This window comes from Myotis myotis, unplaced genomic scaffold (genome assembly GCF_014108235.1).
Source record: "Myotis myotis isolate mMyoMyo1 unplaced genomic scaffold, mMyoMyo1.p scaffold_m19_p_14, whole genome shotgun sequence".
Lineage (NCBI taxonomy): Eukaryota > Metazoa > Chordata > Mammalia > Chiroptera > Vespertilionidae > Myotis > Myotis myotis.
The window spans coordinates 34,234,548-34,249,663 of record NW_023416318.1 but is presented as its reverse complement, the minus strand read 5'-3'; the positions used below and the strand labels follow the sequence as shown (position 1 = coordinate 34,249,663).

Genomic DNA, 15,116 nt, shown 5'->3' with positions numbered 1-15,116 from the left:
TAGACTATATTATGAACCATAAAACAAACCTCAACAAATTTAAAAGAATTAAAATCATACAGAGTGTGTTCTGTGACCAAAATAGAATTAAACCAGAAATTAATAACAACAATAACAGGAAAATCTCCATACACTTGGGAATTAAACAAGACACTTCTAAATAATCCATGGTTCAAAGAGGAAGTCTCACTTATGCCTCCAACCTCTGCACATTGTCACCAAGCACTCTCTGTTCACTGTCACGTCAGCTTTGAGAACCGTGCTCATATTGCATGACCTGCTAGACCAGCTTTAGGAAGGACCTCGGGATGTCATGATTTCAGAAACCATGAGAAAAGTCAATCCCTGTCCCACCACAAAAATAGTATTTTTCCTTGGGTAATTCTCAAAATTCCTTTTTGTGGGGGGTCAAAACTATTATTTCTCAGATAGAAGCAAGTCAAAATACAAATGCCTTTGAAATTTATAGAAATAAACATGGTAAACCCTAAGTTCTTTAATTAACCATTGATTAAAATTAACGTACTAGGGATCTAATTGTACAGTTTGGTGACTATGGTTAACAGTACTGTATTATATACTTTAAAGTTACTGAGAGAGTAGATCTTATGTTCTCACCAAACATACACAAAAAAATGGGAATTATGGCCCTAGCTGGTTTGGCTCAGTGGATAGAGCATTGGTCCGCAGACTGAAGGGTCCTGGGTTCCATTCCAGTCAGCTCAGGCTCTGGTCAGAGTACGTGCAGGAGACAACCAATCGGTGTGTTTCTCTCACATCAATGTTTCTCCCTGTCTTTCTTTCTCTCTTCCACTCTATCTAAAAATCAATGGAAAAAAATATCCTCGGGTGAGGATTTAAAAAAAAAAATTTAATGTAATTATGTGAGGTGATGGAAGCGTTTACTAATTTTATAATTTCACAATATATACATATATCAAAACATCATGCACACACCTTAAACTTACACAATGTTATATGTCAATAATATCTCAATAAATCTGGGGGGAAATAAAATCTTTAAAAAAATGGAACCCACAAGTTTTTTTGATAGAAGAGCTTTGAGAGATTGAGAAGCTTTGAACTAGTGCCAAGAGACCTTGAGAATACTCTGCACAGAACTAACGATTACACCTTGTTATGTAAATAAAAGAAGAACTGGAAAATATTTACCAGTCAGTTAACTTGAGGCCACTAAAAATACAAACATAAGATAGGCTGAAGGGTTAGAATAATTCTTTGTCACACTTATACTTTTTCTGTATTTTGTCATCATAAAATTCAGTAGTTCATGCACAGAGGTCTCATGGGGTTTTACTCTAACCATAATGATTAATGATTACACAACCTCTAACCCTGAGACTATAAAATATTTACTTAAATGTCCATTGTAGAAAATTGCATTTACCAATCATTGTTTATTGGTTATAGGAAATTGCATTTTGTAATATTTAACTCCCAACAATTTCACTGAGCTTGTTATAAATAAGTCAACCAGTATAAAAACTATTCAGATCCTCTTGGGTTTAGTTAAAGTCACCTGTATTTTCCCTGGTACCAATCATTATATGAGAAAATATAAACAGTAAGTATGACAGAGATATTTTATTTTATTTTATTTTATTTTATTTTATTTTATTTATTTTTGGCCTTTGAAATTGTCTTTATTTCTGATCATTCCTTACAACCATCCACCCAAGGATTAACTCCCACACATGCACCTCGAGCCCAAATACCCCTCCCCCTCCAAGCACATCAGATTCATATTTCTGATTCTAGGACACTTGTCCCCTGAGGTCCCATGAACTCCCCAACATTTGCCCCTGTAATCGTGGACCTGGGCTTGGTCCCTTCCTTTCCCCATTCACAGGAGCATGAATCTGGAACGTGGATGCCCCCTGCATAATGCACCTGGTTCTATATTACAGCTTCCAAGGGACCAGAACAAAGCTTCTGCTGAGTGTTCCCACTGAGCAGGGTCATTACAGGGGCACAGCACGGCTACATGTCATGAAAACTCCACCTCATAAACTTTATTTTTGCCACATTTGCCAAGACAGATGGTCCTGGGCCGTCCTAACTCCCTCAGTATCCCCATGAGCTCAGCCCGGATCTGGGCAAGTCTCTCCTTGTTGACAGTCCCCTGGATCCTGTAACACTCCAGGGGGACAGGGTACAGCTCGTGCTCTAAACTGCGCAGCCCGGCTGTGTGGCGCAGCAGCTTCTCCACGGTGGCCATGGAAAAGTTGTTCTCAGAGGTGGTGAAGACCCTGAGCTGGTGACAGTGGCTCAGGACAGGCAGGATGGCCTCAACTTGGGAGTCCACCATCCCACAGTTATCCAGGCCCAAGTCCTCGAGTGTGGGTGCCACTGCCTCCAGCAGAGCTCGGAGGGGCTCAAGACTAAAATCCGTGAGGCTGAGGCCAAATAGATGCAGGGACTTCAGCTGCCTGAGGTTTGGGCACTGGAACAGGTGTGTCAGGTCTGAATGTGTCAGCCGATGGCAATTTGTTACGGAGAGTTTGTCCAAGGGGGTCTGCAGGCACCTGAGCATCTGGTCCAGACGGCCTCGGAGGAAGGAGGGAGAATCCATGTTGAGGTCCCGGAGGTGCCGCAGGCTGAGCATCTGAGAGAGGAATTGGGAAAAGGATCCCTGCTCCTCCTGCTGTTTCCTGCCCCAATCCTCTTCCTCCTCCCACTCCTGCTCCTCCCACTCCTGCTCCTCCTCCCCTTCCTCCCCTATCTCTTCCTCTTCCTCCTCCTCCTCTGTCAACATGTGAATGTGGGAGAGAGAGAGTCTCTGCAGGTTACTCATCTGACCCAGGTAGAGAGCAAACGTCCCCAGGGTGGGCAGGTCCCAGGTGCACTTTACTTTCACCTCCTGGATGCAGTCCAGCTGCACCCCGTCCAGGACCCTCCTGACCCTCTGGAAGGGCACCTCAGAAATCCTCAGCGCCTTGCAGCACAGGTGTAGCAACCCTTCCCTCTGCCGGGCCCATTGGATGATGTACATGAGAAACTCATCCCCGTCCCTTTCATTGAAGTTAAGGTCTAGGAACACCTCCAAGGGAGCCAAGGGGTGCTCCATGTTGGGGCTGGAGCTGTGCACAGCCACTGGTTCCGTCGGTGAGCAATTCTGGGTGCTATCTCCACACCACATTATCCAGAAGTTGGCACCCGAGTTCCTTAAATCCAGCACTCGCAGTTTCCACCTCCTGGGCCGAACCTCCTGGGCAATCAGAACGTCAAGCCCATCCAACACGGCTTTTAAGACCTTATCCGGGGACAACTGTGACAGGCAGCCCAGAGGGAGGACGGTGAAGGGCCAGGCGTGCACCATGGCCTTCAGGGGCTTCCGCTTTCTCCTATGGTAGGCGTGAATGAAGAGTGGAGGGAAGAGCTCAGCAGGCAGGTACTCCAGAGCTGCAATGGCTGAGGCCTGGTCCCTCAGCAAGCTCCTTCCTGCCAGCCTCAGGAGTGTGGGTGGGGTCCAGATACTCATCTTCAAGGTGCTCAGAAAGGAATCCTGCAGAAACTTCTGCTGTGACTGGGTTGGCTGGGGCTCAGATCTCAGACCTGGTGGAGAGCCACGGCACTGACTGCACAGCTGGAGGACTCTGAATCTCTCCTCTGGTGCCTGAGGTTTTTATTCACCTCCTCAAATGTTAACATCCAATCAGAACCCTCAGTCTCCATCCCTTAATCTTATTGGGATTACTTCCTCTCTCCAGATTAAAGGATTGAGAGAAAGTTAGGGAGGGGCAGGGTTGAGGCCTGGCTCATGGATTCCTTCCACAGACACTGACTGAGGTTGACTGATGGCCTCCAGTTGTCATCCTCAGTGTGGGACAATGAAGGTGTAATGGTTAACTGATGTTAAATAGGAAAAAACACAACCTGAGAGCGTGGTGGCTGCGGGTCTTTGGCCACATTAGAGTAACCCAAATGTATCCACAGTTAAAACAGCCAACGCCCACAGCTGACACCCTTTGGTGTCATCCCCAAAGAAAACAAATGAAATGTGTCCATGCATCAAGTGAGGTTTTATGTCAGATGACATAGCAGATCATGAGCTCCACAGGGATTAAGGGGTGGGCAATTGAGCATGTGAGCGGCCCTTCATACCCCAAGGCTTGTGTGAGGGAGGTCAGGTAAGAATCACTATGAGAAGCAGGGTCAGGGCTGGGCGGGGTGGGGGGTGGGCCCTCCTAATGGAACCCTATGAATGACACAAGGCCAAGTAAAAGATGGGTATTTTTTCTTGGAAAGAAGAGAGATGGAAAGACTCTTCTCTGGGTGAATTTAGGAAAAAAGAAGGAAAGCTGGAGTAGAGACAGTGCCATCCTAGAGGGCAAAGGGAGAGATTCCATCTTCTATCCTTCCCAGGAGGAAAGGGTGGGTCTCCTCTGGGAAAGATGGGATTAGCTCAGCAACTGGGTGCAGAAGATTAAATCTAAGAATGTGATTAGGGGGAAAGAGGCCAGGCCTTGGAGTCAAACATTTTCAATCCTGAAAGGCACTGAAGGCAGATGCATGGGCTCTTTGGGATCTTGAAGCCAGAGAGAGAAATAAACATGGACCAATCACAAGTAACCCTGTCACATCATGGAAGCTGGCACCAGAAAACATTTATCTGAGAGTCAGGATTCTTCCACAGAGAACCCTTGCCAGACAGCAAGTGCCTTCCCTCCATGGCCCCATTCCTGCCCTCATGGCACCCCTTCACTTCACTACACCCCAAATCATCTCCCTTATGACCACCAGCCCCCAAAGTCTCCACTTCAGTAAGCCTGTCCCCCAATATCACTCAGTACTATATTTGTCTGACATCCGTGTGGTCTGCTGGACCAGAGGCTTTCTTAAATATTTTTTTAATTCTTTATTAGTTAAGGTATTACAAATATGTCCTCACCTCCCCCCCCCATTAATCCCCAAACCCCCCCCCCCCACTCATGCTCTCATCCCCCTGTTGTCCATGTCCATTGGTTGGCTTATATGCATGCATATAAATCCTTCAGTTGATCTCTTCCCCTTACCCCCTCCCTCCCCTATTTTCCTTCTGGGGATTGATAGTCTGATCACTGTTTCTCTGTCTTTGGATCTGTCCCTGTTCATCAGTCTATGTTGTTCTCTATAATCCACAAATGAGTGAGATCATGTGGTATTTATCTTTCTCTGACTGGCTTATTTCACTTAGCATAATGCTCTCCAGTTCCATCCATGCTGTTGCAAAAGGCAAGAGTTCCTTCTTTTTTACCGCAGCATAGTATTCCACTGTGTAGATGTACCACAGTTTTTTAATCCACTCATCTGCTGATGGGCATTTAGGCTGTTTCCAAATCTTAGCTATGGTGAATTGTGCTGCTATGAACATAGGGGTGCATATATCCTTTCTGATTGGTGTTTCTGTTTTCTTGGGATATATTCCTAGAAGTGGGATCACTGGGTCAAATGGGAGTTCCATTTTTAGTTTTTTGAGGAAGCTCCATACTGTTCTCCACAGTGGTTGCACCAGTCTGCATTTCCACCAGCAGTGCAGAAGGGTTCCTTTTTCTCCACATCCTCTCCAACACTTGTTGTTTGTTGATGACAGCCATTCTGACAGGTGTGAGATGATACCACATTGTCATTTTGATTTGCATTTCTCGAATAATAAGTGACTTTGAGCATGTTTTCATATGTCTTTCAGCCTTCTGTATGTCCTCTTTCAAAAAGTGTTTATCTAGGTCCGTTGCCCATTTTTTTATTGGATTGTTTATCTTCCTATTGTTAAGTTTCATGAGTTCCCTGTAAATGTTGGAGATTAAACACTTATCGGTGATATCATTGGCAAATATGTCCTCCCATGTAGTGGGTCTTCTTGTTGTTTTGTTGATGGTTTCCTTTGCTGTGCAAAAGCTTTTTATTTTGATGTAGTCCCATTTGTTTATTTTCTCTTTAGTTTCCATTGCCCTAGGAGCATTATCAGAGTAGAAATTCCTTCGGCATATGTTTGTGATTTCGCTGCCTGTGGATTCCTCTAGTATTTTTATGGTTTCCCCTCTTACATTTAAGTCTTTTATCCATTTTGAGTTTATTTTTGTGTATGGTGTGAGTTGGTGGTCTAGTTTCATCTTTTTGCATGTATCTGTCCAATTTTCCCAACACCATTTATTGAAGAGACTGTCTTGACTCCATTGTATGCTCTTGCCTCCTTTGTCAAATATTAATTGGGCATAGTGGTTTGGGTCAATTTCTGGGGTCTCTATTCTATTCCATTGATCTATATGTCTGTTCTTGTGCCAGTACCAAGCTGTTTTAAGAACAGTGGCTTTGTAATACATTTTGATATCTGGTATTGAGATCCCACCTACTTGGTTCTTCTTTCTCAGGATTGCTGCAGCTATTCGAGGTCTTTTTTTATTCCAGATGAATTTTTGGAATGTTTTTTCTAGATCTGTGAAATATGCCATTGGTAATTTAATGGGGATTGCAGTGAATCTATAGATTGCTTTGGGTAGTATGGACATTTTGATGATGTTGATTCTACCAATCCATAAACACGGTATGTTCTTCCATCTGTTTATATCTTCCTCTGTCTCTTTTTTCAGTGTCCTGTAGTTTTTCGCATATAAGTCTTTTACCGCCTTAGTTAAGTTTATTCCTAGGTATCTTAATTTTTTTGGTGCAATGGTAAATGGGATTGCTTTTTTAGTCTCACTTTCTGTAAGTTCACTATTGGTGTAAAAAAATGCCATGGATTTCTTGGCATTAATTTTGTATCCTGCTACATTGCTGAATTCATTTATTAAGTATAATAATTTTTTGATGGAGTCTTTAGGGTTCTCTATGTACAGTATCATGTCATCTGCAAGTAAGGACAGTTTTACTTCTTCTTTTCCAATTTGGATGCCTTTTATTTCTTCTTCTTCTCTGATCGCAACGGTTAGTAATTTCAGTACTATGTTGAACAGGAATGGTGAGAGGGGGCATCCCTGTCTTGTTCCTGTTTTTAGGGGGAATGGTTTTAGTTTTTGCCCATTGCTTATGATGTTGGCTGTGGGTTTGTCATATATGGCTTTTATTATGTTGAGGTATGATCCCTCTATTCCTATCTTGCTGAGAGTTTTTATCAAGAAAGGGTGTTGGATTTTGTCAAATGCTTTTTCTGCATCAATTGATATGACTGTGTGGTTTGTTTCTCTCAATTTGTTTATGTGATGTATTACATTTATTGATTTGTGGATATTGTACCATCCTTGCATTCCTGGGATAAATCCTACTTGGTCATGGTGTATGATCTTTCTGATGTACTGCTGTATCCGATTTGCTAGGATTTTGTTGAGGATTTTGGCATCTATGTTCATGAGGGATATTGGCCTGTAATTCTCTTTCATTGTGTTGTCTTTATCTGGTTTTGGTATTAGGGTGATGCCGGCTTCATAGAATGAGCTGGGAAGTGTTCCTTCCTCTTAAATTTTTTGGCATAGTCTGAGGAGGATAGGTTTTAGGTCTTCCTTGAATGTTTGGTAAAACTCCCCTGACAGAGACATTTTAAAACAACGCAAAATAACCCCAACTTTCTCCTCTGCAGCCCTAAAGTATAAGTGGCTGAAATCTGTGCCTTCCTTTGGGTTATAATTGGGGAGAAGAGCTAGAGGGCAGTAGAGCCCAGTGATCTCTCAAGGGAAAGGGTCCCACATGCAGAGTAAGATGGAGATGTGGGGTGATTCAGAAGAAGAAGAAGAAGAGTGTTGCTGTAGAGAGACACTATAGGAGAGTGATACTGCATCCAGCCTTTGCTGTTCCATTGACCTGGGTTCGAGTCCTGGCTCTGCCTTCTGCTCATACACCTTATCATCAAGGAACGTGCTTAATCTCCCTCAGCCTCAGTTTTCCCAACTATAAAGTAATGATATTAATGGTCAACTCATGGAGGCGGAAGACTTGAGAGGTCTATAAAGTGTTACACTCAGTTCTTAGCATGTAATAATGTTGGATAACTGCTAGTACCTATTTTTGTTGTTGTTGTCAGTGTTATTTTTATCTTCCCATTTCACCATTTCACTTACATCCAGCCTTGGTGACAAAAAATGAGACTCAATGGGGGCACTCTCTACCTGCCCTCTGCCCTGGGGTAGCCACAGAGTTTCCAGAGTGGCCTCACTGATGTAGAGGGTCTGCAGTGGCTTGTCCTGGCTCATCTTTCTCACTGGAATTCTCCACCCAGGGCTCTGACATGACAGACATATCTTCTGGGCATCTTGTCAAGCATGGTCAAAGGCCAGACTAAAACATCCCCTGCCATTATGTTGTGGTACCATGGAGAGAGCACAAGATCTGGAGTCAGACATCTGAATACCATTTGCTCACTGTCTACACTTGGCCAATTAGCTCCTCTCTAGAGTCATCAACTTAAACTGGGTTTACTACCACCCACCTTTAAGATTCATCATGAACGTAAAGTACTCTTCCCAATGTAGGTGACAAAACAAATGATACCTATCACTACTGTTACATTTGTGAGAGCTTCTGTTGAATTCTCCCTTGGGTTTCAAGAAATATTGATGATTGCAGAACCGGAATCAAGTTCAAAGATCGTGTCTCCCACCACATCCACTAACACAGAAGCAGACTATTTCAACCCACCTAACTTGCAAAGGCTCCAAGCCTTTATCTTTTACATGTTACCCTTTTCCAAGTTTTCCCTGTTTTAGGATGCATGTACGTGTTTATGACTTAGATACGTGGTTGTGGCCACTGCTGTGGTTTCCCTCCCATGAAGGGGAAAGTTGGCCCTGCACCATAAGACCAAGCCCTTCTTTCAAAGTGAGAAGGGAACTGGTCCTCTGTGCTACATCTGGTTATGGGAGGAAGGGTCCTCAGCAGGTGCTTATTGATACAGCACTTCAAATTCACAAACAAAACCACTTTGTCCAGGATGGCTGGGTCTAAATGAGTCCAAGATTCTGCTGCCACATTGTACCCAGACACTTAACCCTCACTTGTTTTCTTTTTTTTTAATCCTCACACAAGAAATGAGGATGTTTTTCCCATTAATTTTGAGAGAGAGAAAAAAAATCAATGTGTTTGAGACACATCGATTGGTTGCCTCCCACTCGCGCCCTGACCAGGACCAGTAATTGAACATGCAAACGAGGTATGTGCCCTTGAACCTTTGGTCTGTGGGCCAACACTCCAATCATTGAGAAACCAGCCAGGACACTGAATCCTCATTTTAAAACCATTATTTCCCTTGCCAAATTCCTTCTTCCTTCTGTTGAGTTCTCTCTCAGTGGCTTCCATCCCTCCCTAGAATAGGACTTCAGTCAGACACACATGCACATGCATCAACCCATCAGACATATCTATAAATGTTTCAACGCCCACTTTGGACAGCAATGAAGTCCTTTTTTCCTAGGCAATTTGAAAATAAGTTGTTGCTAATAGTTCCATGGGGTTAGCAATGTCTCCTGCTATTCACCATGAGTCCCAGCTTAGCCATGCCAAGACCCACCCTATTATAATAGGTGAGGAAAACTGAAGGGTAAGTGATTGAGCCAGGACACACAATCTGCTGGGGGCGGGGGGAGGGGAGATAAGAACTCTAGTCCAGGGCTCACTCTCCACACCACACGGCCCCCTTCCATTACACAAGCTCCCTCCTCTGTGCTGATGCCTTTGATTTAGTCAGATGGTTGGCACATTTTTTTGTGTGTTGTTTTTTGCCAAAAAGATGATTTGCTTTCCAAAAATCTCAAATTAAACAGTTGGTAACTGTTTCTTAAGATAAAGAGAATTGAATTCTTACAAGACATTGTGGAAAGCAACTTGACAGGACTGTGGTGTTTCTGTTTCCTATCTCTGGATGCCAGATGCCTGCTTTCTCCTGTCTAACCAAGAGGGGTTTGTGATTGGGTCTGAATTCTCAAACACTGTTTCCTGGAAAAGACCTTAGAGCCACTGGTGGGTCTGGGAAAAAGGGGAAAACACTGCCAACCCAGCATTGGCATGCTCCGAGGCACTTTAGAGTCCTGAACTCAACCTTGAGTGCTAAAAGTATTTTGGCAATTGCTGAGTTTCAGAAGCAAAGGGGAACTAAGACTTGGGGCTCTGCCTACTTAGGGGGAATAAAAAGCAGTCCAGAGCTCCAAACCAACTGTGTTAACCAGTGTCACCTTTCAAATAAAAACTTAAATTTGAATCATCCAGTTACATATTGGTAGCAGAGTATTTGATATAGTTTAGGGCAAAATGTATTTACTAATATTTTACCAGAATTTTTATTTTCCATGTGGTAAAGCATTTTGCAGGAATCTTCCATTTCCCCAAGTAATTTAAGATAAACCAGTCCAAAAAAACACAATGGAGATAAGTACAATTTATGTGACCACCTGTTAGAAGAGTTAACTCAGAGCTGACTATGCAAATTCACTATTCTGGAGAATAGCTAACATTATACCCTTGGCTTCTCAAGGAAACATAGCATTTCCAGTTGTTAAGCTCTTTCACTAACCTGTGATTATTTTACAGTCAATTCCTGTTTCCAACCCTTCTCAGAACCCCCTTTCATACATAAAAATATGGATGCATATGCAAAATGGGAGAATCTCTGTATTAGTTTGCTCAGGCTGCCATAACAGAACACTACCTATTGGGTGGCTTAAAGCAACAGAAATTTCACATGGTCTGAAGTCCAGAAGTCCAAGATCAAGATATTGGCAGGTTTGTTTTCTTCTAGGGACTCTCTTCTTGGCTTGCAGGTGGCTGTCATCTTGCTGTGTGTCCTCACATGGCATTCCCTCTCTGCACGTGCCCTGTTGTGGATCTCTCTGTGTGTCCTAATCCCCACTTTTTATAAGGACACCAGTTAGATTGAATTAGGGGCCCACTCTATTGGCCTCATTTTAACTTAATCGCCTCTTTAAAGGCCCTATCTCCACATACAATCCCATTATGAGGCATTGGGGGTTAGAGTTACAGCATATGAATTGGGAGTGGGGGCAGGAGGACACAATTCAGCCCTTCACAGCTTGTCTTTATGATAAGTTTCCAAATTACATGAAACAATGAAGTAATCCATTCCTAATTTAACAAAAGTCCTGTGGTTTTGGGGGGCTGTGCAGAAACATACAGCCAGATCTAATGTGTGGTTTAATTTTAGAGACTCATGCTTCTCTGTCATGGATAAATGATCTCTCTGTGTGAAAATAATACCTGAGCTGAAACTTGAATATTGGGAAGTAGCCAGCCATGTAAAGTTTCTGAATATGAAAGCTCCAGGTAGGAAAAAAAACTGCAAATGCAAAAGCTCTGAGGTGGGGATGAACTTGGTGTGTTTAAGAAACTGAAAGAAGGCTGTTGTGGCTGGAGCAGAGAGAGCAGGAGGAGGTGAGTCAGAGAGACAGACATAACCATGTCACATAGGGTCTTCAAGGCCCTGAAAATAAAGAAGTCTGAATTTTATACTAAATTCAATGAGAAGCCCTTGGTGGGTGTTAAGATGGGAGGCGATATGATCAGATCTATGATTTATTTTGGCGGCTGTTTGGAAAAGGGATTAGAGTGGGACAAAAATGGAAGCTGACAGGATAGTTAAGAGACCATTAAAATAGTCCAGGATAAGGGATATTGATTGTTTAACCTAGAGGTGACAGCTGTAGAAATGGAGAGTTAATATGTTTTTAGATGTATTTTAGATATGGAACTGATTAACTAGATGTGACAAATTGTAACCAGACAACCAAGGGGTCCAGGCTGCCTGTCACTACTTCAGCCAATTCAGCAGAGACAGGGATGAATCATATACGAGCATTTATTCCAATCATGCTGGCAGTATGGGAGAGCAGCAGGTCATCCACAAAAATCTGCTCTGCACCCCACCATAAGCCAGCTGTTTATATTGGGTAGAAGGACAAAGATTATGTGGGGAAGTAGGAATTACAGGCATGGAAAAGTAGGCATGGGATAATCATTACAGGTTACAAGTTATGCAGGCTGGCGGGGAGGGGAGAGGCAGTTAAAGGAGGGGATCGCAAGAGAGTGGGCACCTCCAGGCACCCCAGGACCTGACTATAAGTAATAGGGAGTTGCAAAGATCAGGTGCCTTCTGGACTAGATTGTTTCAGCCACGAGGTTGTAAATCTTTCCATCATGATAGGCAGTTCTTGGGACAGGAGGATGGACTGCATTCCGATGTTAGTTCCCATGTCCCAGGGTATACAACTCCAAGCCAGGTGAAAATGTGCTTTTTCTAATCAGAACAGAACCATCATGGTTAACAGAGCATGATTCATATTTCCTATAATTGTAGCTGGTCCCCAATATTCTATTTCTGCCCCCTAATAATATGAAAAAAAGAATGGAATGATTCTCAGGTTTTTCTCTTAAGAAACTGGGAAGGGGTAACACTATTTCCTGAGAAAGAGACTGAGAGAAGAACAGTTTAGGGAGAAGAAAATGAAGAGAATAAAGAGTGCTCTTTGGGGCCCATTACATTTAAGATGCCTATTAGACAACCAAGTCAGGGAGCAGCTTGACATCAAATAGGCAGTTTGATTTATGAGCTTGCAGCCCAAGGAAAGGTCAAGACTGGAGATTTACATATGGGAGTCATCTGCATATAGATGGTTTTAACATCATGAGACTAAATGAAATCCACCTACACTAGGGAAATAGTGTAGCTACAGAAGAGGACCCAGGACAAAGGATGCCAGAAAGTCAAGCAAAGAAGATGGAGCCAGTTAAGACATTAAAAGAGCATCCAATGAGATGAGCGGGAGAATCAAACATAAAAAAAAACAAAACAAAACTGCTGTTATAGAAGCCAAGCGAAAATAATAATAATAATAACTACCTGGGTTAACTTTACTGTGAAATTAGTACAGATAGTTCAGAAGGTTTGCTGAGTTGCTTAGTCCCTTAAGTCAGTAATTTCTATCTCACTATTCCCCATAGAAAGAAAAACGGCAGGGTCATGGACACAAACTGCCTCCCAAATGCATGCCCTTAGTCTCCTAGGAAGATGAGGAGTATAATAATAGCTTAGCTTCCTCCTCTCAACCACTGGGGTAAATCATGTCTCATTTGCATGAACTCACAGTTGGTTAGAGCGTGTCCTGATATGCCAAGGTTGCAGGTTCAATCCCCAGTCAGAGCACATACAAGAAGCAACCAATGAATGCATAAATAAGTGAAACAACAAACATCCTCTCTCTTTCTCTCAATCTCTCTCTCTCTCATCATATATATGAAGATCAAGCTTCAGACTACCATCAGACAGGCCACAGATGATGAATGTGGATGGTCTGTTTACTATTAACTGCATTGTCCTTGGGGATGTATTTTAAATGAAATATTGTTATGACCATTACCTTCAATGAAAATAGTTTGACTGGCTAAAACTACTAGCTAACTCAGCTCTACATGACTAGCCACTTGCCTACTTAGAAAGCCATCATGGATAAGAACATGTAAAAAATCAAATAACATATAAAAAACCTCATTGATCACATAAATCACCTCATTTCCCACATTAACTGTGTCCTATAATAAGACAGTATTTTAGTAATATAAAGTTTCCAAGAAGAGCCATTTGCAATTCTGCACCAACTTTAACAGACCTCTATCGCAACACTTCAAGTTATGTCTTGAGATGTCACAGTAGGAAACCTTTAGGGATTGTTTGCTTGCTTATTTTAATTGATATTGTTATAGTTGAAGTGATGCAGATAGTTATTAGGTACTTGAATAACAAGGAGGAAATTAAATAAAATTCTCAAGTCACCCACACAAACCTTAATAAGTCCATCAAAGTACATAAATTGTACATAAAAGTATACAAATTAGTTGATTCAGTATATTTCCATCCTCAAATGGAGAAAAATTTAATTTCCCCATTCATTAAAATATACTGGTATGTACATAATATTCCTCACAAGCTTTGCACACAGGAGGGTCTCAAATCCTCTGAAGACTACCTGTACCCCCACTATCCCAGAGTTTCCAAGTTAAGCACTCTGGACTTAGAATATTTTCTCCTACAGGGCATACCCCTTCTCCTTATTTGCCATGCGGAACTAGAACTTTCAGTTTCCCAGAGTGTAGTCTTAAGAGACGCTGCTTATGTTGTTTTTGTTGTTGTTCTCTAGGAAAATGGGCAAGCCCCATTGAGGACTAGAGTTCACATCCCACAGTACTTGGGGCTGGAGATGCTGGGAGCTGTCCTGCGTCCTGAAAATCCTGAACCAGCACCACCAGGAGCTGTCCAAGGTTCCAAATGTCTTAGAAGAGTGCTTCTCAAAGTATGGTCTACAGACTATCTGTATCAAAATTAACTGGGTATGCATGTTAAAATACAAATAAATTCTTAGTCAATCCCAGAACTACTGAGTCAGAGTATTTATGGGTAAGACTCATGAATCTGAATTTTGAGATTCTTATGTCACCAGCAAATATGATGTCTCACAAATGTCAGTACCACTTTTTTAGGACTGAGAACAACTTATTCGCATTGAACTCACTGATCACTGTAAATGTATCTGATGCCTTTAATATTATCTGTATTAACACTCATGATGAGTGATTAGTCCTGAAAACAGACATTAGCCAAATTTCTTCCAAATGGTTTCTGTCACAATTTGGCACCAAACAAATACAAAACTTCAGCCCCATCAAGGAATGTCATGAAAGGCAAACCACTTTTTAAATCAACTTCCTTGATCTTTTAGCAGGTCTTTCCTATTCATCCAAACTAGTAATGAAAATCACTATAAGCACAACCAATATGTAATGATCACTCACTCTGTGCCATCTATCAAATCCATGACAGTGATAATAGTAGTAAACACAACAAAAGTATTCTCATTATTTACTACATACCAAGTACTGTTCAAAGTTCATCACACAATTGTCTCATTTAATCCTTATAATATAATATACCCATGATACCAAAAGGGCAGGGAAAATTTCACCTGGTTGGTAGCCATTTATAGGTGTTGTCATATAAATATATAATACTAAAGCCAATACTTTGAGATATTTTTTAAATGTTTGGAAATGGGGGGAATATAAATGTCCTTATTGATTCCTTGTTGTGTTCCTGGCACTTCAGTATGTTTTCTTCATTAAAACATCAC

The 15,116-nt window shown here is 42.1% G+C and overlaps 1 protein-coding gene across 1 annotated transcript; it reads right to left on the bottom strand.

The window, feature by feature from the left end:
• Nucleotides 1–1,656: 1,656 nt before the first annotated feature.
• On the bottom strand, nucleotides 1,657–8,183 carry LOC118669441 (PRAME family member 9/15-like). Its single transcript, XM_036335542.1, has 2 exons — nucleotides 8,147–8,183; nucleotides 1,657–3,576 (listed from the first exon to the last, which is right to left on the bottom strand). Exons 1-2 carry the CDS (start codon nucleotides 8,181–8,183, stop codon nucleotides 2,009–2,011), a joined length of 1,605 nt encoding a protein of 534 aa, XP_036191435.1. The 3' UTR covers nucleotides 1,657–2,008.
• Nucleotides 8,184–15,116: the final 6,933 nt, after the last annotated feature.

Bases quoted from the DNA above. Each gene is read 5' to 3' on its own strand.
- LOC118669441 (XM_036335542.1), bottom strand. From the start codon at position 8,183: ATGAGCCAGGACAAGCCACTGCAGACCCTCTACATCA. The intron at 3,577-8,146 runs GTGAGGCCACTC...GCTCTCCACCAG, and splicing joins ACTGCAGACCCTCTACATCA to GTCTGAGATCTGAGCCCCAG.